At 40.5% G+C, this 25,153-nt stretch overlaps 1 protein-coding gene across 3 annotated transcripts in view; it reads left to right on the forward strand.

The window, feature by feature from the left end:
- The window catches only part of CHCHD3 (coiled-coil-helix-coiled-coil-helix domain containing 3), a 240,190-nt gene that overhangs the window by 145,172 nt on the left and 69,865 nt on the right, over positions 1–25,153 (forward strand). For all 3 annotated transcript variants that reach the window (XM_014523192.1, XM_025212354.1, XM_006030678.2), the window contains exon 5: positions 14,630–14,713. In XM_014523192.1, the coding sequence (XP_014378678.1) occupies positions 14,630–14,713 (84 nt within the window). The remainder of the gene's footprint in view (positions 1–14,629; positions 14,714–25,153) is intronic.

The following is a 25,153-nucleotide window of genomic DNA, read 5'->3' on the forward strand; positions in this document are numbered from 1 at the left end:
CAGCTTTCTTAAAGTCTAGCACTTTCACCCTACTAGTTACCTTACCCCTTCGACGTCTTATGGTGAATTCTATTATTAGGTGATCACTGTCCCCCAGATGGCTACCGATCTGGAGGTCCCCTACCATGTCATCCCCCGTTGCCAATACCAGGTCCAGTATGGCATTCCCCCTAGTGGGACCATGTACCTCCTGTGTCAGGTGGAGGTCCTGTACACAGGTTAGAAACCTGCGTGAGCCGTGGGACTTTGCTGTCTGTGACTCCCAGCAGATGTCTGGGTAGTTTAGGTCCCCCATGACTACCGGCTCTTTAGCTTTTATGGTCTCTGAGAGCTGCCTCAGGAGCCCTGAATCTATTTCTTCCCTCACAAAACCGGGGAGCCTCACTTTTGAGTGCTATATTATAGCACTCAGAAGTGAGGCTCCCCGGTTTTGCGACTAGAATCTTCCCTTTCTTACTGGATATTTTTCTGGATCTTACTGGATGTCTTGCTGGGTAATAGTTTATTCAGTCATAAGTGAATTTTTTCAGACGGATTTAGTAACTGCTGGCGTCTCTCATCTAATATAACCCAAGATCCTGTGATGAAAGGCATTGCTGGACTCCATGATTATTTATTTTGTTTTATTTTCAGAAATGTTAGAAGCAACAGCAGACAGAGCAGAAAGACAGAGAAAACTCATGGCTTGTTTTTTTTTTTTTTGATAACCTTATAGTTTTAACATGCTGACAAGCAAGTTAACTTTATAACTGCTTTTTTTTTTTTTTTTTTTTTTTAACCATGATATAATCATCTATGTGACTTGAGAGAAAAGTATTGCGTTTGGGATGAAGGTTGGCTAAAACTGACAAAACGGCATTCTCATTCTGCCATTAAGGTCAAGGTTAAGCACCCAAAAGACTGTTTTTCACAACTCTCGCACAGCTGTAGGTTTGATTAAATGTTGTAAATGTCAAATTTAGTATGGTCACCCATTCCTTAATAACAATAGATACTTAAAATGAGATGGGCTTGTGGGGCTCTTTCTTTTGCCAAACTGAGAATCTTTATTTTGAAAATGCGACAGAAAATGAAGCCAAGCTTTTAAAGAAGTGAATAGAGCCTTTGAACGTTTCCATTTTTGGATCCCCCACTCGAGACACCTTAAGTTAAAAGCACCTTCATCCCCAGACATCCGCTTTCAAGTATCTCACGTTGGATAAAAAGTGGAGGCACCCCAGAATAATTAGTTAGTTTTACCTTTGCCTCACTTTTTAAAGTGAGAAGCAGCTGAAAGTATTTACAAGCAATTAAACTTTGTGTCTCAGGCTTAAACTGGCAACTTTATTGGTTGGGAATGAAGAAATCTCTCGGCCCTGTCATTCTTCGTTCATCAGTATTGAACATTTAACTATTCCTGCAGCATCACTTTATGCCCTTTCTACATTGGTTACTAGGTTGGCAGGTCCAGCAGTCAGCTCTAGTATGACGACCTCTTTCTAAATGAAAATTTTTTGGTGCAGATATAGTTGTAATTATTTCTAGCAGTGACTGAGACTTCTACAGTTGGAAAAATATCAAGGGAGAATGTATAATCACTGGTGTTTCTATGCTAGTAATAAATACAAGGTTGAGTAAGTTTTATGGGAATTTGGATGAGAATGACATTGAGGAGGGTTTGAATGAGATGTTATCACTGCTTATGTTAGTACATTGTCAATGATAATTAATTTAATGCTTATTTTAACTTATAGTGAAGGACACTTCTTGATCCTCCATTTACAAAACAAAACAAATTAAATACTAAGAGCCATATTATTTTTTTCCCCCCATGGAACATGAGTATTGATGAAATGTGCCATCCTATTTGATTACTGCTCTAAGAGTAAGGAGTACCAGACTGACAGTCTTGAAGGTTAAAATCTTCCTTTTATTCCTTGAACAGCAATAGCATGGGCAGTAGAAATGTGCTTCCATGCTGGTCTGTAAGAGTGGCAAGAGAATGGTTCACTCTCCATGTCCCGTTTAAGTTGTCAAGCATCTTGTTTAAAGAAGCAAATGAACATGGTCACATTTGTGGTGTGGACACTATTGGTAACTGGATAGGGAACGTAATCCGTCAGATGCTCCCCAACTCTCTTTTTAGGATGATAGGGCATTTATAGACATGCTCTGGGAGACTGGGGGGAGAGTGGGGGCAGGGCGCTTCAATTAATGAGCCATGCTAATTAAAAGCATTAGAGCGTCATGTGTATCAGTGTCTCTGCTCTGAAAAATGGTGGCGGGGCGCTTTGAACCCACTCTGACTCTAGCAGTGGGATGAGTTGAAGATGGAATAAGACATGTTCATTCAGGTTTTATTTAACGATGTCCTGTTTTGCATTTATGGAGTATTTCTTTTTTTTCAACTCTACTTCTTTAACGTGAGGATAGACAGATGCTCTAACAACAGCTCTTAGCAAAATCTTACGAAAATTATTAAATTGCAGCAGACTACAAGAAGCAATGCAGGTACTCTTTAGTAATGGCGGAACTCCTTTGAAACCCATTAGTTAAATGGAAGTTCATGTGTTCATCATAAAAAACAAGCAAACAAACAAAAAAAACCCCAACATCCCCCCCACAACGAACAAATGAACCGGAAAACCCTACCAATACGCTGCTTCTTTCTTTTACCCCCAAGTTACACGTGTGTGCATTCAGTGGGATACATACATTTAGGAATCTGTTGTAGCTTAAGCTAGCTATGCAGACCACTGCCAACAGTTTTTCCCATATTACTTAATGGTAAAGGTAGTCATTCACATGTCGTGCATTTGTATGTCAGGATGATTGCATATCTAGAAGGCGTTGACCCTAAATTTCATAAACCAGTAAATTAATGCAGTGTAACTAGTCCTTTTTGGTGATAAATGTACCTTGTATTTATTATCCATATCCCTTGTCTTGCATCAGTATGATTATGACAAAGCTATGATTCTTTCCCTTCTTTTGTTTTAGGAATTTAGCCCTGTGTTTTAATTAAGTGCTACAGAGTGCTGGGCGGTAGTTAAATTACCTGGCAACCTCTAGGGTGTGAATGGCTTTGTGTAGAAGAACACTTTAGAGGGGGGTATTAGTCTTACCTCTGGCAAAGGAAATGCCACCAAAAAGTCGTGGAAATTAAGTCCACTCCGTGATATGGTAGACCAGGCTCTTGAACCCTGGTTGGCAGGCAGTCCGGGAGCGGACCCCTGACAGATGGACCATCTCCTTTGCTCTGGCACCGCCTGCGGCCAAGCTGGTTCCAGACGTACTGGTACTTGCTTTTCCTTTGGATTAAACCAGCAAGGCTGAGAGGGGCACAATGGCGTGTGGGCAGCTCAATGTCTCTGTATACACTGCCCAGGCTTTTATGCCTTGGAGAGGTCATTCCAGCTTTGCTTTATTATCTTTCAAGCAAGGATTATATCCAGTGAGCTGATGTCTCACTCAGTATAACTCTTTTGTCTCGCAAGACAGACAGATGCCTACTATAGGTTTTTTTTTTTTACCAGGAAGGGCATGAATTAGCAAAAACTTTGATGCATATAACCAGTAGTACATTTTTCCCTGCAGTTTCTTTATAGAATGGGCTCTTTACTAATCCACAAACATTGCTTAATTCACATACAAAATATGTGGTCTTTTTCCACACTGAAGTGAAGCCCATATGGTAATAGCTCATGCTCCCAAGATTTCATTAGTTTTGCAAAATATGCTATAGCACACTTAGTAATAATTATGAAATGTAGTCTAAATTACTGATGTCAGAATACATTGTTTGATTTATAGTTATTGTTGTTCTGCTAATTCACTATGATTCTCCACCTTCATAAGGGCAAATTAACAAAGATTTATTGTAAATAATGTCTATTAATTTTAGTAGTGGAGTGATGGATACCCTGAGTAGTTATAGCTACAGAAGAAAATGATTTTGGAGACTATGGAGGGGAAGTTTCTGGCAGAAGATGTTCACAGTTCACATTCATTGGGTACTTGCATTGTTCACCTTCAATCTGTTTTAGTTCAAAAGCGGACCGCTGCCATTTTCTGCATGCTGACGTGCATTTGCAGCTTATACAACTGCATGCGTTGCAACGTGGTGCGCTTTTCAAAGCACCCGGTGCTGCTGCACATACATGTGTAAAAATGTCCCATGTTACTCTCATTAGAACATGTTGAGCGTGTCCCTCCAGAGTAACGGCTCCACATGGAAAGTGGAGTAAGCTGCTTTCCACTTAATAGGTCCTGCACGTATACTTGGAGCATCTCTGCCTGGTACGCTGCCTTGCATTTTATAGACCAGTGATTCTCAACCACGGTGATGTGAGATCCTATTGAGGGTGTTGTGGAGTGTCACTCAATGTTAACGCTGTTAGGTGTGCAAACATGGTTTGTAATGAATTCAGAGAGTTCAAATAGGAATCCACAGTGTTAAAAACTCTCTGACCCATTGTGGTCTTTCTGAGTCTTTTTTGCTCTGTGATTTTTATGTTAATAAAAAACAAGTGAAAAAATAAGAGCTTGCATTTTCCAAGGGGTGCCTTGAGTCTAAAGGGGGTGAAGACCACTAGTATAGACACAAAGCACAGTAGAATTAATTCAAAGTAATTTGTGTGGTGTAATTCACACCCTGTTTTACGCACTGATTTTCCTGTTTGGAGAAGGTTTTAGTTGCAATCCTTCTCCCATATGATCCCATCATGAAAGACCAATATATTTTTAAGCATTTTACATTTTTTACACTTGCACGTCATACCCAGGCATTGCCCTCAGGTCTTCATGCTTCCAGAACTGCAGCAGACCAACCTACCAGCAGCTGCTACCTTTTACCCATCACTATATTAACTTTCTCTTTGGACACTGACCTCCCTAAAGGCCAGTAGATACTTGTGTGACCTTTCCTTTTTATTCATTGTCAAAAAGGCCCTCATTTCTGTAGTTAGCATTTCATTGGGCGACATTCTCTTCATCTTGTCAAGTCGATCTGACAAACCATTCTTTATACCATTTTAAACACTGGATCTGATGTCTCATTAGACTCTCAACTTTGGAAACCATTTAGCCAAGTCTGTCCTTTATTTGTCCTCTTATCCATTCCTCTATCTTCGAAGAAAAAAAAAAAAATAGGAACCGTGTGGAAGTTGCTTGGAAAGCATGTGAGAGTGTCTTTAAACTCTCCAAGTTGATGACGATGCTTTGTCAAGGTCATTGAAAGAATGAACTCATTATTTTGAAGCGGTCTGTTCTTTGCCAACAGAAAAATACTTAGTAGACCTCAATAGCATTCTCCCATAAACTTAATGGGTGTCAGTAAATTCAGAGATGAGATCCTTAACCCAAGGGTCTGTGGTAAGTTTAGGGTTGCTGAGTATATCCAGAATTAATTTTGAAATCTTCCTTTCAGTATATCCTATGAAGTTAAATTAAATTATCATGGTATATTGACTAAAACTCTATATAGCAGAAGAATAGCAATAAGCAGCTCAACCCTGCACAATGGTCTGAAAGTTATGAACTTATTCACCCCTCTTTTCTTGTGCTTCTCCCGGACTGTTCACATGGCTGCCAGCCCCCAACCCTGAAGACGGCTGCATTTTTGGTGGTGGCATGGGGAGGGCTCAGCAAAAGTATCTTGACAAAAAGGTATCTCCATAAGTAGAAAAACAGTTGCCGGTTTTCAGCTGAAGCACGTGGTCTTCCAAATCTCATGCATCGTGGAGGAGGTGATGTTCTTTCTGCAGATATCTCTCTTCCTTGACTATTAGCATTCACGTCAAAACTGTGTGAATCCAATTGCCACTTTGGCAGGTGAAATCTAGCTAGGCATTTAAATTTAGTCTGAGTACTAGTGATGCCTGTGACTGTCATGAAATAAGTGGAAGTTTAGGCCGCTTTTCAAAGGTGACCTTCCAAAGCTGTTTTCCAAGCAGCACCTAAGCAAATGCTTTGTTTATTAGAGCTACTTTGTAAAGAAGCAATGAACCTAGTATAATTTCTCATTTACAACTAAAGTGCAACATTCAGCTAATTGAATACATGGCTACTGTTAATTATTTTGTTACGGCTAATTGATATTCACTGAGATCATGTTCTGCAACCCCATAAATATAATATTACCTTGCAAGTTTATATTTCAGCAGTGAATTCTCTCTCAATGGCATGTTTATGTGGTCTGCTATATAAATGTTTGTGTGACTTCTATTATTTTCCTCTTAATTTTTGCTTGCTTTGCACTATTCTACAAATACAATCTCATTGTCCATGCGGTAGATGCTTTCAACTGAATCCTTTAGGGCCTGGCAGATTCCCCCCAGTTTCTTTCGCTGTGCAGGAAACCAAACGTTGTGTTTATATGAAGACTGCTCGTTCCCAGAGAGGTTTTATATGCTTCACTGGACTAAGAGTATCAGAACAGATACTAATGACACAAGGTAGTCACAGTGTCAGTGGCATAGTACACATTTTACATCTGTAGTCCTTGCTGGTTCTCAGCTTGGGGAAAAACATTAAAAACATTTTTTTGGATAATAACCCGAGTCCACAAAGGACACCCTAGATTTAGTTCTCTGGTAACATGCAGTTTTTGATCCCTAATATTGTATTTACTCAAATGTAAGATGAGGTTTTCCCCGCAATCTTACATTCTCATATGGAGCAGAGAGGGGAGCAGGGGACTGCTGCAGCTGTAACTGGCCCTGAACCTGGGTCTAGACAAGTGTCAGTCCCACAGCAGCCTCCTGCCTCCCTTCTGCCCCCCCCTTCCCTTTCTATTCCCCTTACTACCCCCCTTACTCCCCTTACTGGAGGCCCCACCACTGACCCCACTTACAGCTCACCTCTGACTTGGAATAGGGTCCCTCCCAGGCATGGAGCACCTTTCCCTGCCCAGCCAGTCAGCAGCACTGACATTGCTGTATGGTCATGCATGGGCTGAGCTTCCATGCACTGTACTCCTGGATGAAGCAGCCGGAGGAGCATCTGGCAGTAAGGGGGAGGAGGGAGGCAAAGAGGCATAAACTGCAGGAAGCACAGGGAGGAAGAGGTAGAGACTGGGGGGTGGGTGACAGGAAGGATGCGGGGGGGAGAAGTGGATGGGATGGAGGGCAAGGGGGCAGGTGCTGCTTTCCCTGCTATAGCAGTAGGGAGCGAGATTCAAGACAACCCTCCAATACTTAGATTCTGTGCCTGGGAAATTACAACAAATTTATAAATTTTGCATATAGAGAGCTTAATTGTTGGGGGGTCGTCTTATATCTTGGGTCATATTGTATTCGAGGAAATACAATACGTTGGCAGGTATCAACCAAAGGGCAGCATTTCTTCTCAGTAGCAGTGCGTACGGTTTCTCTGGAATCATAGACTCGGTTATTGGTTTTCTATGGGTGCATCACCAAGTTAAAACTACTTCTGTGTAGAAAAACAGGCTTAATTCCTCCAGAATGACCAGCAGATATTACACATGCTAAGAGTACTGGGCTGCAAATGTTGAGATTTGAGTACAAAGGGCAAAATGATTGTAGCTTTAATGGTTAGTAATAATAATTAATAATTATTAGAGTCTAAAATGAATGTATGAGCATGTATGGATGTGTAACAAAAACACACCTTCCATTTCCAGATTAGTAGGCTCCATGCCTGCCTAGGAGAAGAAGAATTTTAGTTCTACAACCAGCTGCATTCAGAGTTGCTCCGTAGATGCAAATGTTTGACACTCATTTCACCTATTCCATAGATTCTTTGACCTGTTACATCCTCACTTCCTTTTGCCATTGGCTCATATAGTCAGAGAGTATTGCATCTACAAGCCATACCCTCAGTATCCTAATTAATCAGGCATGCAGATACTCCACTGTAAAATATGACACACTGAAGCTCTCCTCAATAACAGGAATTCTTTATAGCTGAAGCATATTATTTTTCCATCTCAAAATTAGCACTTGTGGAGTTTTTTTTTTTAATTATGTTTTTTTTCCCGGTTAGCCCAATGTCAAAGAGCATTTTTGCTTTTCGCAAAAATGCGAAAAGCAAAAATTACTTGTTACAGACTGTAATTACTTGTTACAGACTACTATGGGTTCTGTGTTGAATAGAAGTTCTCACTCACAAAATAATTTTCTTTCTGTTCAGATTTCATTCTGTCTACGGTGCTGTGTTTTTTGTGAAGAACATTTCCAGGTAGTTGATACTGTCTTGGAGAACCACATCACACATTTTCTAGCAGGAAACATATTTTAAGCCATCTTTAGAAAAATGGTCATTTTTTTCTGGCCATCTTTGATTATAGGCTTTCACTCATCATCTCCATCCAGTTTTATCTTCTCTGCAGTATTTAAGGCTCGTTCACTTGAGACTTTCACGAGTATTTGTAACTCTTCTTACTGTATCTCTTGTGTATAATGCACATGGAAATTTCCAGCCACTGGTTTTTGAGGAAAAGAATGTGTTGTATGCAAGAAAATGTGGTAATCTCTTGATATGAATAAGATATTTGCTTTTGCATTATAGATAAGTAACCATGTTACAGCATTGCAAGGTTGTTTGTACAGGTTAGGAACACATGGTTCCTGATCTTAGCATGCTTTATGGACAAGACTGAACCATGTTAAATATTACTGTGTTTTAATCATGTTGCCTTTTACCATGGCCTGCTTTTTGTGTGAAACAGGTAGGGTTTCAGTCTGCTGCTTAAAGTTTTGAAAGCCCTCTGTAGATTTCTTGTTCTGTCGATGGCAGACAAGGTTCTTTGAGTAAATGTGATATCTTTAATTAGACCAACTAAATAGTTGGAAAAATTGTTCTTCTCAAGCTTTTGGCACAAACACCCTTCTTCAGGCACAAGGAGAGTCTGCTGGTGTTTTGTGTTCTGTGCAGGTCTGTGAAAATGCAAGTGCATAGCAGTGAGGATCAGAGCCCATCGGAGACAATAGGTGTGAGATAGGTGGGTCAGGGCAGGGAAAGGTGGAAATGCAGACCTGCTGATTGAATGTAGCTGGTAAAACATTAAGAGGTTACCTGGGGTTATTCGATGGCAGGCAGGTTATAATGTGCCATAAATCCAGTGTCTATATTGAGTCCATGATTTTTTGTATCCAGTAGATTTATGAAGTGAAGTTCATAGGCTCATCTGCAATGGTGTTTTGTAAATTCCCTTTGAGGATTAGAACTGAGAGAATAGAGAGAGAATGGTTGTCTTGTGAGACGTGTGCACCCACAGGTAACTGGGTATTCTTGTTTTTGATAGATTTTCGGTTTGTGTTCATTCTGGTACGCAGTTGTTTGGTTTCTCCTACATATTTTTCATCAGGGCATTTGATGCACTGGATGAGAGATATTACATTTCTGGAGCTGCAGCTGTAAGATCCAGGAATGGTGATGGTTCTGTTGTGGGGTGTAGTAATTGTGGGGGTGGTGTTAGTTATGTTGGCAGGTTTTACATTTCTTGTCCTGGCATGGTCTGGATCCATTCGGTGTGCTTTGGACCATAGGACGTTTGCTTTTGGTGATGAGACTGGCAAGGTTCGGTGCTTGTTTAAAGGCTAGGATGGGTGGTTCTAGGAAGATCTCTTCAAGAATTGCGTCTTCTTCTAGTATGGGTTACAGTTGTTTGAGGATTTTCTGTATAGGTTCCAGGGAAGGGTGGAATGTCATAATTAATGGTGTACGATTTGTGGGACGTGACAGTTGAAAATTATGTCTGTGTGATAAAGGTGCTTGCTGAAGGCTCTATGAAGATTAGACCAAGTGTTTTTCTGTCATTTGTTTAGATATTAAGCTATATGTTGTTGCTAAGAGTCTAATTAAAGTTTAAAATGTAGTAAGGCCTTGTATAAAGTAAGGCCTAGTAAATTGAGCAAAGACTTGAAGTAGTAAGGCCCTATGACATAGTTAAAATTAACCTTATCAAAAGAATGCAAGGCTTGTACTGTTATTGGTCAGTCTAAGGACAGTTGAAGTAAAAAGAATCTGAGTGGCTGTAAGTTATCAGCACAGTTCAGAAGTTATAAATTGGCTGAAACATTGGGAAAGCATTCAGAAGGAAGATACAGCTCTGTGAAAAGGATTAATTAGCTGTTGACCTGGATCAGTGGGCCCGTAGATCTCGAGGAGCCCAAGGACTGAATACCAGGGTCTTTCCCATTACCTCTTGGACAGCGCTGATCGGGGATGCCTGACTTTGCTGAGCTTTGTGGAAAGAGAAACTTGTTGTACATCAGGCATCAGAGGGGACTGCCAGTAAGTTGCTGACGCGAATTATTCTTGTCTGTCGTTGTTTGTCTTGTTACTGCGTGTAGTTGTGTTTTTGTTAAGTCAATAAACCTTTCTTACCTTTCTACCCCCTGACCATACTCTCAATCCTGAACTCTCCGCTGGCGGCTGGGACAGTGGGGATTTTCTTTTTGTACTGCAGCAATTCTTCACTTAGTATCTGGGTGGGTCTTTCAAAAGTTCAATCTATGTCTCTGTAGAGGTGTCCTTGTTGGGTGAAAGCCTTTTTGAGATTTGCAAGGTGACGATCACGGGTGTTCGCAGTGCAGAGTTGGTGGTATCAGAGGACTTGGCTGTATATTACAGCTTTCTTGGTGTGTTTAGGGTGATTGTTGGTTCTGTGCAGATAAGTACATTGCTCCGTTGGTTTCTTGTATATGTGGTTTGTATTTTACCATTCTGGATAGTGATCGTCGTGCGTAAAAAGGAAATGTTGGTGCTGGAGTATTCAAGAGAGAGTCTGGTGGAAGGGTGATGATTATTGAATTTGTGATGGAAATCCATCAGAGATTGCAGGTTTTTCAGTCCAAATGATGAAGATGTCATTTATATATATTAATAATGTGGGTTTTATGGTGCGGTTCTTGAGGAATTCTTCTTCCAGGTGGCCCATATAAAGGTTGGCATATTGTGGAGCCATTTTGGTGCCCAGAGCTGTGCCCGTGGTTTGGAGGAAGTGCTGGTTATTGAAGGTGAAGTTGCTGTGTGTGAGGATGAAGTGTATAAATTCAGTAATGTCTTGAGATCTGTACTCTGAGTTGTCATCTTGCTCTTGTAGATATGTAAGGCAGGCTTGGATGCTGTCCTGGTGTGGGATGTTGGTATATAAGCTGGTAACATCCATGGTGTATAAGTTGGCAACATCCCTTGTTCTATCAATTGTGTTTTCTTTCTAGAGCAACCTGTCAGTTAATGTGCTACTATTGTTTTCTTTCAGTGGGGTAGAGGGAATTGATTTTTAATTGATCTGTTGAACTAGGAGAGGAGAATGAGTTTGCAGTTAGGTACCTGGTAGTCTCCCCAGTCATTTTTATGCAGAGTTGACCTCTTGTGTCCTACTCTGTCTCAAAGTTCCTTGAGTTGTGAATCTTTGGAAATGTGGAAGGTGAATTATATTATGACACTTTGGCACATTTTTTACACTCTATTGACTTTTCAAAGTCAGTTTCATTGCCTGGCTTTGTGTCATCAACAGGAAGAAGTGATGTAGTATTGGTTGCTGACAACTAAAACTTATGAAATTACTGTGAGCCTTCGGAATAGTCATAATGGAATATCTGCTACATTTTCTTTGTTACTCAGCTATTTGACTGTACTTGAACAAAGTAGTTTGCACATATTTCATGGATCTTTGTGGGTATTTTAACACACAGAATAAAGATGCACAGGGGGAACTAAGATGCATTAAGCATCTGAAAGGTGAAAGGATTTTTGTATTAAACTGGTAAAATTCAAAGGTTTTAGTGTCTGTTGTACTGATACTATAATTACTTAATTGCTCCCTTACTGAAAGGTTCTTGTTCAGTGTTCCTCCCACAGATTAGATTATTGAAATGTAAATGTATATGGGTGATTATTGATAGGTATCTGACAAAAAATGGCACATATTTCATTTTGGATGACTCTGGCAGCATGTTGGGACTCTATTACATCTATGAGTAGGAAGTATAGTTTAAACTAAGTGCACATAGTAGTTTTTTGTGGTACACCAGATTCATTTTTACCTTAAGTGTAATGACATGCATTGCCAATTGAAGTGATTCTTAGATTACTACACAAGCAGCTGTTCAAAATTTACCAGTTCAGCTATAATTCGAATAACTTACCTTTTATTAGGATGATTGTGGTCAGAGTAGAGAAGGGAGAAAACCTTCTCAGCCTGCGTGAGGAGACTTTGATTAAGCTGCATAAACATTTCCCCATTGTTTCAGTATGTTCTAGGTTTCAGATATGCCCAAATACTATTTTATATGCTTTATATCTTCCCTTCCTATAATACATTTATTAATTGACTTGTTTTTAACTTTACATGCTTCAGGAGATAGAAAAAAAGGTACGTACTGAAGTAAGGAGCAAAAAAAGTTGCTAATTATTAAGAATGGAATAGTAAAAGCAGCAAATATCATTATGTTCCTTTATAAATCCATAATGAATATTGAATCTTGAATATTGTGCCCAATTTTGGTCCTTACATCTCAAAAAGGATAGAGAAGAACTAGAGAAGGGCACCAAGGATGATTAGCTGTATGGAGGGACTTCTATATGAGGAGAAACTAAAGGAGCTAGGCTTATTCAGCTTAGAAAAGAGATGCTAGAGGGGAGACAGAAGTGTCCTCAAATACTAAATGGTGAAGTGAAAGTAAATAAGGATTTATCATTTGTGGTGTGTCACAAGACCAAAACGAGGGTTATAAAATGAAACTAGGAAGGTAGTAAGTTTAAAACGGACAAAAGGAAGCTCTTTTTCACACGGTGTGTAATTAAAGCGTGCAACTCATTGCCACAAGATGTTGTAGAAGCCGACTGTAACCAGATTAAAAAAGGGATTGGACAAATTCTTGGAGGAAAGGGGCATTAGTAACTATTGAGCTCAGGCGTGAGGGGCACGGCCTCTGAATGGGAACTTTCTGAACATTAAATGTCGGCGGTGGCACGTGGGAGAGGAACAGGGGGAAAAACCCCACTCAGATCCTGTTCCCTCTCCCTTTCATCCGCTTTCTGCCACTGTGACGTAGGATACTGGACAAGATAGACCTACGGTCCGACCCTGTAAATGGCAGTCTTTACGAAACAAGGGAAGCAATGTGCACATTTTTGTGTTGAAAGACGATTTGCATTAAAATCTGATACATGCTGGCTGCGTCTACACATGCAGCGGGCTGCGCACTGATTTATTACTTCCAAGTACACAGTAGCGTCGGCCTTGTGGTTCATGCCCAGCGATGCTACATCACCGTAGCAATGAGCTACGGCACGGTAACTCGCTGCAATGGTGATGTAGCGTCTCATGTGGATGCATCCGCTGAACCCCCAAAAAGCTACCAGGTCTTGACAAGGAGAATTTAAGATTTAGATCTACAAAATAAGTACTCTAGAGGGGAGTGGCTTTTCTAAGTTCCCTAAGGCTGATCCAGCAATGTGACTTGGACAGTACACCTCCAGGGATGACTTTCACATCTCTTTGTCCTCCCAGCTGATACTGCTAACAAGGGTGCTCTTTGTGGTGGGTGGTGTGATGCTAGGACTTTGCCGAAAGGGAGTTGGTAGAGATCAATAACTCATTTTAAGGAGGCCACTGAGCAGCCATCAGTGGGTAATGGCTCTTTGATTATCATCAGCCTGGGATGAATTTGCACTAGTATCTTAGAGGTGAAGTGCTCTGCATCATATTACCGATCCCTTGACAAACATTCCCCTCTGAAGGACTTCTTATATCTCATACATGATATTTATGTGCAGTCCACATGTGTAATTTATTTTCAGCTGTCCTTGGTGATTTCCATTAATGCTACATGCAATACTAAAAGCAAAAAGCACTAAAAGACATCTTTACTTGCCCATGCTAAAGGTCTAATCACTTTCAAAAGCACTGACATCTTGTTAGAAGGGCAGAAGTCCAGTGGTGGGGAAAAAGGGAAATGGCTCACACAGCTAACATTACCTACCACAGTGAAAGCTTTCCAAATTATTTAATTATCACTGTAGTAATGCTGGTAGTTTCCTGAGTTAACTAGTAGTTAAAAGGACAATAGAAGAAGTAGTGTACTGTGCCTTAAGGTCCAGTCCACCAAGGCATCCACCCACCTCGGTGCTTTCATTAAAGTCAACGCAGTAATTCGGGTGCTTAAAGTTAAGCACATGTATACATGCTTTTTTTAATTGGATTTATATGCACAACTATTTGCTCAAAGAAATTTTTGGAATCACACACAGGTATCGGCCTTGTGTGTCAACCTGTTTTATTCCTGGTGTTTTAGTGAACAGCAGTTCTGGCTAAGCATGATTTTCATTTAGAATGAATAGGAAGTTGTCTTAAATGCAGTAGTGATCCTGAAGTTAATCTTTCAATGAAGGCTTAATTTCAGCATGGTATACTTGGGTTCGATGCTTGTGACATTTCCAGATACATTTGGACAGACTATGGCACAGCTGTTGAGCAAAAAAAAGTACAATAGATGAGCATTTTGCGCTTTCAATGCAGCAATCATCTTCTTATTACTATACTGTTTTGGCAAAAAACTAATAGGCTGCTGTCTTCAATCTCTGTATACTATACTACTTGTACAATTTATAGTAGACTTTTTGCTTTGCAAGTGCTGCATTTCTTGATCCAGTTTTATCTTTACATTTCTTTTTTTAGGCCAAGCAGCTGGAAGAGAAAGACAGAGAACTGAAGAAGCATGATGCCTACTACAAAGAGCAGCTGGCTCGACTGGAAGAGAGAGTGAGAATATTTTTCTTGTTTAATGAGTTTTGCTGTTAATTTCTGCTACTGACTTCATGGTTTTTGGTTAAGCTTAAATATCAAAAGAGGATTTCATAAGCTTGATAAAGTTAAAGCCTGAGAATAGTTTGTTTTCATTTCTCTTCCTGTTTGGGAAGAGGAAGTGAAGACCGAGACTGGAAAGATAAGACTTGACTTTGAGAATCTCTTTTTGAGTCCTGAATGACTAATATTGTTGTGACTGATGAAATGTCAGTTTAGCAATATTTATGCACATGCTGTTTCTCTTCACAAAAGGTTACTTTTCCAGCAAGGAAGGGCATGTATGAGCCACTGCAACCGAACAGGTTTTATTTAATTTGACATTACTTGACAATATCTAGATAACAAATAAAAGGACAACTACCATGTTTAATTTCTGTCTCCCATCACGGCCCCAGACACCTTTGGGGCAGAGTTTGCGACTCTCACACACCTACCATCAAGATGCTCAGGGAAAGAATAAGTTTCACGTTCAGAGTTATCTGTCACAGAGTTAGAAAGCGTTAGTAAATTTTTGCTCAAACTGAGTTTTAGACCAAACTGAGATGTACTGTAGTGGTTCAGATCACTCAAGCCCAATTTGAAATGTTAGAGATGCATTGTTTGTAACCAAGAAAACATTTTATGGATATCATATTTTCTCACATAAATGTGCACATCCTCCTCTCCCCTAAATTAGTTGGGGAAAATTGGGTGCACATTATATGTGGGAAATACAGAGCCTCAGGGTTCAGGAAATTTGGTAGTGGGGGAGCAGTAGTAGCCTTAATTGCTGTGGCTTCCAGATTGCAGAAGTTGGACCGTGGTCAGTTGACAGCCACGGTTTCAGTCTGACTTCTTTGTTTCTATATTCTGGATTGACTAAGGACCACTTTGCCAAGATGGTCATATCTGTTTTACCACTCTGAGGTCTGTAGTTTACAATGAAGTGGATGTTCTGTAAGTCCTGAAAATGCGATGAGTCTTGTTTCCAAAATCTGGTCCTGAATTTCTGCAGAGTTCTGGGGTTTGTGGTATTAGAGTTGTGGTATAGTTAGAGGATGGCAGGAGTCGCTTGTCCCGGAATCAGAACTTCATCCAAGTTTTCCAGTAGCTATACCCAGGAGGTAGTTTTGCCATCTCAGTTTCATATTTCAGAGACCGCCTCAGTGGAAAGAAGCCAGGTTTGGAATATGGCTGCTCCCTACTGTTTATACTCCGGCATAAAGCAGGGAAGATGCCTTGCTCACTATCCCCGAGTGAGATCTCTTTGGTCCTCTCACTTTCCAAGCCCTGGGCTGGCTGGGGCAGTTGCATTTGAAATTTCATCACTGATCGTGGCACTATGACACTCCCAAAATAGTTTCATCTTGGATCATTTGTAATAAATAACAATATTGTTTTGGGGGTTTTTTGAGCTCAGTGGTAGACATGCAATTTTGAATAACAAGAAATAGAAAGAGGCCTTTTCCACAGGAAAGAGAGATGGTAATGAAGGTTCAGCATTTTAGAGCATGGAGGACTTATGGAGGCAGGGCTTAATGGGGGTGGGAGGAATAATACTAGTAGAGCACTGTAGTCGGTAGCTTATTTGTTTCTGAGCTTATGTTGACTTGAGCAGGAGAGTGGCAAAGTAATGTCAGTCTGAAGGAACGTGGCATCGTTATCCTCTGCGGTGAAGAATGCTGATTAAATGCTAAGATCATTCTTACATCAAATACACACATTTTAAAGATACTTCACTTACTAGTAAGCGGCATCTGTCTGTTGTATCACTAAGTGTCAGAGCTCATCTGTATGATTAATTGGCTTTTTGATTACTTAGCTTTTTTCAATTAGAAGCTTCATATTTGTGTTCCTTTGTGCTGCTGAAAAAACAATACAGACATTGATAACAAAGGGAGACGACAACAGAAACAGATTAGTGTCAGCACAGCGTGCTCCTTACAGAGAGAAATTATTATACATATTCACTGCCAGATGAAGTCTGTCACTTATAAAATATTTCAGTGACTGGAGTAAAGATGTGTCAACCTTTTCAGGGGATTAATACAGGACAAAGTAACTGTGCACCAGTGACAGCTGCGATACTAAAACATAAACAATTCTATTCTCAGGGGCAATAGCTGTTCATAAATTTGGTTTATGTGCTAAAAATCCTTTGATACTTTCCAAAAAACAGTGATTCCCCTAACAGCTGCCAGTGTTTCTAGGTCAAAAATAGCACATCAGCTGTGAGTTACTGCATACTCTTGCAGCTAAGCAGGATGGAATAGTTTAACAAAGGAGTTAAAAAATAACCTTTGCATACAGTATTTCTGGTTAGGCTGTAAACTTGTTGTTTAAGAGTTCCCACATTAGACTTTGAGAGAGAAATCCATTCATCAGTGCTAAAAGGGCATATTCTGCTCCTGGTATTCAGGAGATATATGAGTGCACATTTCTCACGCGTGTTATGATGAGAATAGACCTGAAAGATTTTAGTAGATATGTAGCTGCAGGATGGAGAGGCAGCTTTGGGGGGCATTTGCTTTTTCTTTTCTTTTTTTTTTTTTTTTTTCAATGCCGATAGCGAGAGCATCCAGTGATAACTTTTTTAACTGTAACACCTGGAACAGAAGCTATAATGCAGTTGTTTCTCACTGTCTGCTTATGGGCTGCTGGTACTTGAGAGAAACTGCATATGAATGGAAAATGAGATTGCAGAAATAAAGTTCCATTGAACAGTATCGCGGGATACAACGATCCTGCATTCTAGAGCTAGGGATACTTTATGAAAATTCAGGCTATCCTGCCATTACAGGTAAGCTAAATGCTATGGTGACATATTGGAGAGAGTAAGAATTGACGAAAGCTACTGAGAGCACAGAATTTCAGTCGGGTTTTACTTCTTGCAATCCATGAAGCTGTCAAACTCTCTTGGCCTCCGTTTATAACACACACTGACGACTATGTCCCCTTCTTGTATTTGTCATTGTCCTGCTCAGCCCCTTCATGTCAGTCATCCTGTCATTTTGTCATTGGTCTAACTTTAGATTGTAAACCCCTCTGGCTATGGGCCTCATCTTACTGCCTTTGCATTTCCAATAGGCTTGTCACCATGTTATGTAGGTGCTATATAAACATTAATAATTGCATTCATTTGTCTTTTCAGCAGCTTGCACTCCCACCATTCCTTGACCCAGTTGCTGTTACTTTAGAATATTTTTAAATCCATGAGAAATGCTGTCAGCTATCTCTTTTCACCCTTGTTGTCTTGCAGATCTATGCTGTTTTATTAAATATATAGGTACGTTTTTAATATTCTAGACTATACTATGTACTATTATATATATATATATATATATATATATATGTGCATGTGTGTACTATACTGTGTATATATATAGTACTGTGTATAATCTATATATTGTGAAACAACTTTTTCTTAATTTTAACGTCATGTTTAACAAGTCCCAACTATTTTTCTTGTGCATCTTTGCTACCTTCATAGCATCTTTGCGTTTTTTATTGTGAGAATCATGCCCCTAGTCGTGGGAGCAGGAAGAAATTAATTTTTAATAGACTAACATATGACAAAACTACAATCTATCATGCTTTGTGAATGAGTGCAAACTGTATCTCAGCATTAGTCAGGATATTTCTCAATAAAAGCAATGAGTGTTCTGTGTTTCTGTGTCCTAGAAATGTCTTCACTGAATAGTGTAGGTGAGGTGTATGTGTACATATATCTTTTTATAAGAGCTAGATGTGAATAATAATTTGTATTTGTCTTACGGTTGCACCCAGAGAGCCCAACGTTGTGCTTAAAGGCTGCTACAAACTTAGAGGTAGATGGAGTTCCAGCTTGGGCCTTGATCCTGCCACAGTCTCTGCACAGACCCTCTGACTTTAATGGAGTTTATATGGGCACAGGAGTCTTCCTACGCAAAGCTTATTGCCAGATCAGTGCCTGAGAATATAGACATAAGTTCTGGAAAAATGATCCTCTTATCTGAATCCATTTTATTTTTTTCATGGCTTCAATTTTGAGGAAGGATTTTGCAAATCACAGGTTCGGCACTTAATTTGGGGATTCTACTTACCACGTAGGCTGTCAAGGAGCATTAACCTTAAGGTAAGATGAGCACACAGAGCACAAAGCTGTGAGCTGATGGCATGCACTATACCAGGTATTAAATAGTATTATCCATCCTGCTTGCTACAGTAAATAGGATTTCACTATTATGATGTGTCAGGATTTTCAGAGAAATCAAATTTACTAGACGCTAAACTGCCATCCTCTCTGCTGAGCAGCTTTATTCTGGGATCTTGCGTTCATATTAATCCTGTTGGTAGGAAATGCTCATACCAATTGTGCAGGGAAATTATAATTTAATGATCTCTTCCTTTTCTCTGTTCAGGGCTTAGAACGGACCACTGTGCTTCGCAATGATAGCCTCAGGGTTTTGGAGAGGAGATAATATACAGTTCAGCTTCACGGCCCAGTATCGCCTTTTGTGCGTGTTTGTATGAACATAAGTACTCAGACGCAAACAGTACGGGTTTCGCATTTGTTCGTATTCTCCAGTATTTTGTTTACCTTGTCAGAGACCCCACAGCTAAATAATTAAAATCTGTTTACCATACTTTCTTCTAAACCGTAGTTAGCAAGACACAGACAAGAGAATCAAAAACTTATAAAGCAATGTCGATCAGTTCAAACCTTTTTATTCCCTACAGTGTATCTTGGTACTCGAAGCATCCTTTCAATTAAGAAAGGGGGGAAAGGCAGCTATAACCTTGTACCTTTTCTGAGATTGTATTATTGTATCAGTAAGATTTTTTAGAACCAGAAAACGATTCAATTCCTTACACTGGGTTTAAGGAAGCTGCAGTTACTATAGCAAACACATTTTCTTTGTGCTTGTTTCCATTGCATTCATTTGTCTCCTTCAAAATCAAATGACGCTGATATTGATGCAATGGCTTAAGTGTCTGGCCTGGATCCGGCTAGGTGGAAAATGGGTTTAGAGGATGATGACGTTAACGTGTGTGTCTGCACAAATGGAAGAGCCTCGCAAATATTGTCTCTCAGTAGTCTTGCGAAGTTTGGTAGCTAGCTCAAGCATGAAACTTGGCAGCCATGCAGAGTTCCACTCGTTTGAGCAGTCAGGCTGAGTAATAGTTTTGTTGGACCAGTAAAATATCCCTCAGTTCCCTGATATTGCTAGTTAAAATACAAAATCCTGGATTGTTCTTAAGATCTTAGCATATTGCTCAGCAGTATTCATTATACAATTTAGCGTCTTTCACAACTTGCATTAATAATCCGTATTCTGTTCATTGATCCTGATGCAATAGCGGAAGTTGAGATCTGTAATTGATCACGAGTTGTCATGGTTCCAGCGTCTCTCTTTCACCTGAAGGAATGTCTGCACTGCAAAATGCAGTGATACATAGAGCTGGATACATGAGATGACTACTGCTAATTTATCTTACTTTCTAGTACCTGAGCTAGCTAGCTTGGAGCAAGCTGTTGAGTGTCTCTGCATCGCATCGCATTTCAGAATTTCTAGTTAAAAAGACTGGAAATGTCAGTCACTTGCAAAATGCTTTTTCAAATTTTAATTGTTGGACTTCTTTATATTCCTGTTTCAAATGAGAGAAATCCTGAGCCTAATGGTTTAACAATTTCCTCCAAAAGGAATACATCATCGTTGCTCAATCGCACCAGAATATTATTATGGTAATGCCACAACATTTTAGAATTGAGTTTGCAAATAGTGTAAAATTGTAAAGACCTTTATAGTTGGAGAAGCTTCAGTGGAATAGCATGGGCAAGATGTGATTCAATAATAAGGGTGGAGGGGAGTTTGGAACTGAAAACTGGAACAAAACTTTCCTGGTGTTTATGTGGATACGGTATTTCAGTTAGAGCATTTGTATATTCTGTAGTTCTTGATTCCTTCCTCCCCCGCTCTCTCCCTACCCCAGTGGTGCTAAATCTGTGGCCCAAGAGCTGGATCTGACCTATGGTATGGGGAATCAGCAGCAAAGCAGCTTGACCTGGCACATCCCTTTTCCTGTCCTGTGCCATGTTACGGATGGCAGGCAGAAGTAAGCTCTTTTCTTCTCTGCTGCCTCCTCTCTCCCTCCATATGTCAAGTTACCTATATTGATACATGAAAAGAGGGATCTCATCTCAGTGTATGAGATTTATATGTTTCATTACTGCTCTGCTTAAATACTGGATTGGTTCTACGAACTGATATTTAAGATTCAAGAGCACTCAGTATGGGGGCTTTGCAGTAACCTTCACCAAAGGGCACTTGAATGCAACATTCTTCTATTGGCTTCTAGGCTGGAGGAAGTGGTCTAAAAGTCTAGTGTGTGGCCCTAAGATTTGTTCTGGATATGGTTCCTTTCTGAAGGTGATGGTCAACAAAGAAGCCGGTAGGCATTTAAGAGAAGCTTGAGAGAGTCCAGAAGAGAGCCACACACATAATCAAAGGGCAGGAGAACAGGCCTTACGATGAGAGGCTGAGAGCCATGGGACTCTTCAGCCTGGAAAAGTGCAGGCTCAGGGGGAACCTGGTGGCTGCTTATAAGTATATAAGGGGGGGACATCAGGGTCTGGGGGAACGCCTGTTCACCAGAGCTCCCCGAGGGATGACAAGGTCAAATGGTCACAAACTCCTCCAAGACCGTTTCAGGCTGGACATAAGGAAGAAGTTCTTTACTGTCCAAGCCCCCAAGGCCTGGAACAGACTGCCTCCAGAGGTGTGGTGCAAGCACCTACTCTGGACTCCTTTAAGAGACATTTGGGTGTTTATCTTGCTGGGATCCTTTGACCTCAGCTGACTTCCTGCCCCTGGGGCAGGGGGCTGGACTCGATGATCTTCCAAGGTCCCTTCCAGCCTGAATGTCTATGAAATCTGTGAAATCAAATATGTCCAAATAAAGTATTTGCTGTTATATTTAAAAACAAATAAACCCACACATATGCACACACAAATGTGGCTAGTGGAATAAGGATGGGAGAAATAAAATATATTAATAATACCCATGCGTTGATCAAGAATGCAGCTTAAACTTGTCCAACATATATGCACTTACCGTCAACTTACCAGCCCAGATATCTTTCCACCTTCAGACAGCTACTGGAGTCGAAAAAAACAAAACTGTATTTGTCACTTCATCCTTCTAGAGGTGTAACCCAGGACCGGGTAGAGGTTACAATTCTTGCACGATTAACCTGTTAATCATTTGCTAAATTGTAGCATGTCACGCATTCAGCCAATTTCTGGTACTATAAAATGGCAAAGCAGTCACAAAGGTGCTGCACTTTTTATGTGGAACATCTTTCTGGCTGGTTTGTTTCACACTTCAGTGTGCATGTGGGACATGCTTAGCATCAGGCTGCACAGCGGCTTTAGGTGCCAAAACCCAGAGAGCCCATCAACGGATGGGTTCCCCACATGCCAGCAAGCTCAAAACTGTGCAGTGCAGCCCAGGGCAGGGCTACACTGTACAGCTTTCAGCTTGCTGTCACATCAACTGATGACATCCCTGAGTGCTTGCACCTAAAGCTGTATGGTACAGCCCAGCACCAGGCTGCACTGCCCAGCTTTCATCTTGCCAGCATGCAGGGTGCCCATGGCTATCCGTGGGCTGGCAAGTTGAAAGGGCATCACGGGAAGCACAGCATCAGGGACCAGTCCTCAAGCCCAGCTCACAGCACATGCATTTGCACAGCTGGTATGGCAGGATGGCTGACTTCCGGTTTGTGGGATAAAATCTGTCAGATCCTAATCGCATAACTAAATTACCATCTCAACAACTTACTGTGGAGACGCAAATTATTTAAAACTCACAGTGCTTCCTGCAAGTTGGGCAGGCCCTCATTTTCCAGATGGCAACACGGAGTCAGAGATGTAATATGGCATGCCCCCTGAGCAAGTCTGAAGCAGAGCTGAGACTGGAAGCACAGCTGAAGATAGAAACCAGATCCACTAACCCCTACCTTTTGTGCTCAGGCATTAGGAAGGACTCTTCTGTCTTGTGCCTGAATTCAGACTCTGCACCAGAAAGATAAAACTAAAGTGTTCAACATAGTTCCAGCGCTTTGTGTTTCAATACAGCTCATAGCAGTACCCTGTTTAGTATGGACCAGAGTGTAATGTTGTTGCAGATTAACATAATAAAGCTGTCAGCTCAACCTGTGATCTAGCTTCATGTTGCCAACGCTTGAAAATTCCTCTCTTCAGATTACATTATATTTTGGGGGTTGCCCCTTTGTCAATCAGGTTGAAGCTTGAGATACTGTAATTAGTAGCAAGTTGCCTAATCTTAACATGCCAGGCAGGGACTTCTCTCAACAAAGGCAGAGGCTGAACTTGGAGCCTTGTGACGAGGGTATTGCATTAGTGCACCAATTCCATATCTTGCTGAGCCATAGTCATAGCTCTAAATAATTGTTTTTAAACCTTGAATTTTTTTTTATCACTCACCACTTTCCATTTGCTACCATTTACTTAAGTAACTTAGGGGGGAATCTTTTTTCCCAATATCCACCACAAGTCAGCAATATCTTTTATAGTCCATTTTTCCAGTTTTAAAGGAAAAACACCTTTTGTTCACATCTTTCATTATCATGTATACAATCAATAGCAGTGCTGAAATGCCACTTAATAAGAAAAATAAGCAGCTATGCCATGCTGAATAATAGGCATTAGTATTTAGAGAAACGTTTCCTTCTATAGAGGATTATTTTTCTTCTGTATGTATAGACAGCCTGAGACCAAAAAAACTATAATGCTTAATATTTCAGGTTGTTTTACTTTCACAGTTGCATAGTTTGCCTTAAAAGATATAGTAGCCTGGTGAATACTTAGGGTTTATACTGTTTGTGATCCATTTTCCAGGTCTTCAGTACAAGTAAAAGAAGAATGATTTTTTTTTCCTGGGGAAATTACTATATTTACACATCAAATTTGGGGCAAAATATAGAACTACCTATCTCATGCTTGTGTGTGTGTGTGTGTGTGTACACTTTGAATAAAAATCACTGTACATTACATCACAATAGCTACAAATGGATTTCAGTTCTTCAGGTGTCTTAAATTTATCCCTGCCACTGGGATACTATGTAAACCATGAAGAAATTTATAAGAAAAAATATTGGGTGTTTGTAGAGATTATTGTTCTTCTCCACTAGCTCCATAAATCTGCTCCTTCAACTCTCGGTTGTTTCTGTAGCTGTATTTTCTGAATAGCCTCCAGTTTTATACATTTGTCTTATGTTGGTGCCCAGAGTTGAATGCAGTATTTTACCTCTAATATCCCTGGAGCTGTAGAGAGGACTGTCGCCCCCCTGAAGTCTGTGACGTGATTCTTCCTCCCATGCATCCCAAAGCTTTTACTCTATTTCTGCAATATCATATTGCAAGTCCATACCTAACTGGCTGTCCAGAAATCCCTTATCTCTTTCTGAGACTACAGAAAGACCCTTGTTCTTCCAGATTGTCATCTTCCCCTAGGATTTCCATGTGCTATTGTAGATGGGTTTTTTCCCAGGTGTATTGGCTTGCATTTTTCCTGGTAGAATCTCATTTCATTGTTTGTTTGTTTGATTTTAATTTCTAGTCTCATTTGGTCCATTGTGTCATTTTGCAGTCATTATTAAAGGTCAGTTCCTCCTCCTCCTCCTCCCCTAGTATAAAAAAAAAGGGCTGGGAAGTTTCCCCTTATTGTTACACTGATGTCTGTCAGCGCTGCAGTCGATGCAACATTCAGAAAAATGGCTGAAAACTGGAGCAGTCGTTTGCTATCGCAGATTGTAAGGAATGTATATTGGTCGGATCGCTGAACTGGGGAATTGCATCTAATGCATTTGGCCCTGTTACTTGCAGTAACAAATTAACTGTCTTGAAGTCTCAGGTTAAATGTTTGTGGGCTACTGTAAAGAAACTTGTCGTGGAGAGTTCTTCTAAGTTCTAGAAATCAGAACTCGTGGCAGAGGTGATACATTTTATTAGATCCACTAGATATCTGTTGGTCGTCTATATCTAGTCGATCTAATAAAAGATATCACCTCTGCCACGAGTTCCAATTCCTTTTGCCTATAGACCAGTACGGCTACAAGCTGGATCCCTTCTAAGGTCTATTCACTTTTCTCCCAATTCCCACGTAGAAACTATGAAACACATGCAAAATTGTCCTGCCAGGACGAGCTGGACAGTGTTCTTTTGGTTGGCCATGTTTGCTGCCTGCATCTTTCCGGCAAGGAGGCCTGACTCTGGTAGGTGTGCAGGAGTAAGCAGCTCCATCCTGTGGGACCCATAAAAGCACACATTGCATTCCAGTTAGTCCCCAACAGTTTGGTACCGTCAGTGCTGCTCAACTTGAGAAATGTTTAGAAGCAGATACACGCAGTTA

This window comes from Alligator sinensis, unplaced genomic scaffold (assembly GCF_000455745.1).
Source record: "Alligator sinensis unplaced genomic scaffold, ASM45574v1 scaffold64_1, whole genome shotgun sequence".
Taxonomy (NCBI): Eukaryota; Metazoa; Chordata; order Crocodylia; family Alligatoridae; genus Alligator; species Alligator sinensis.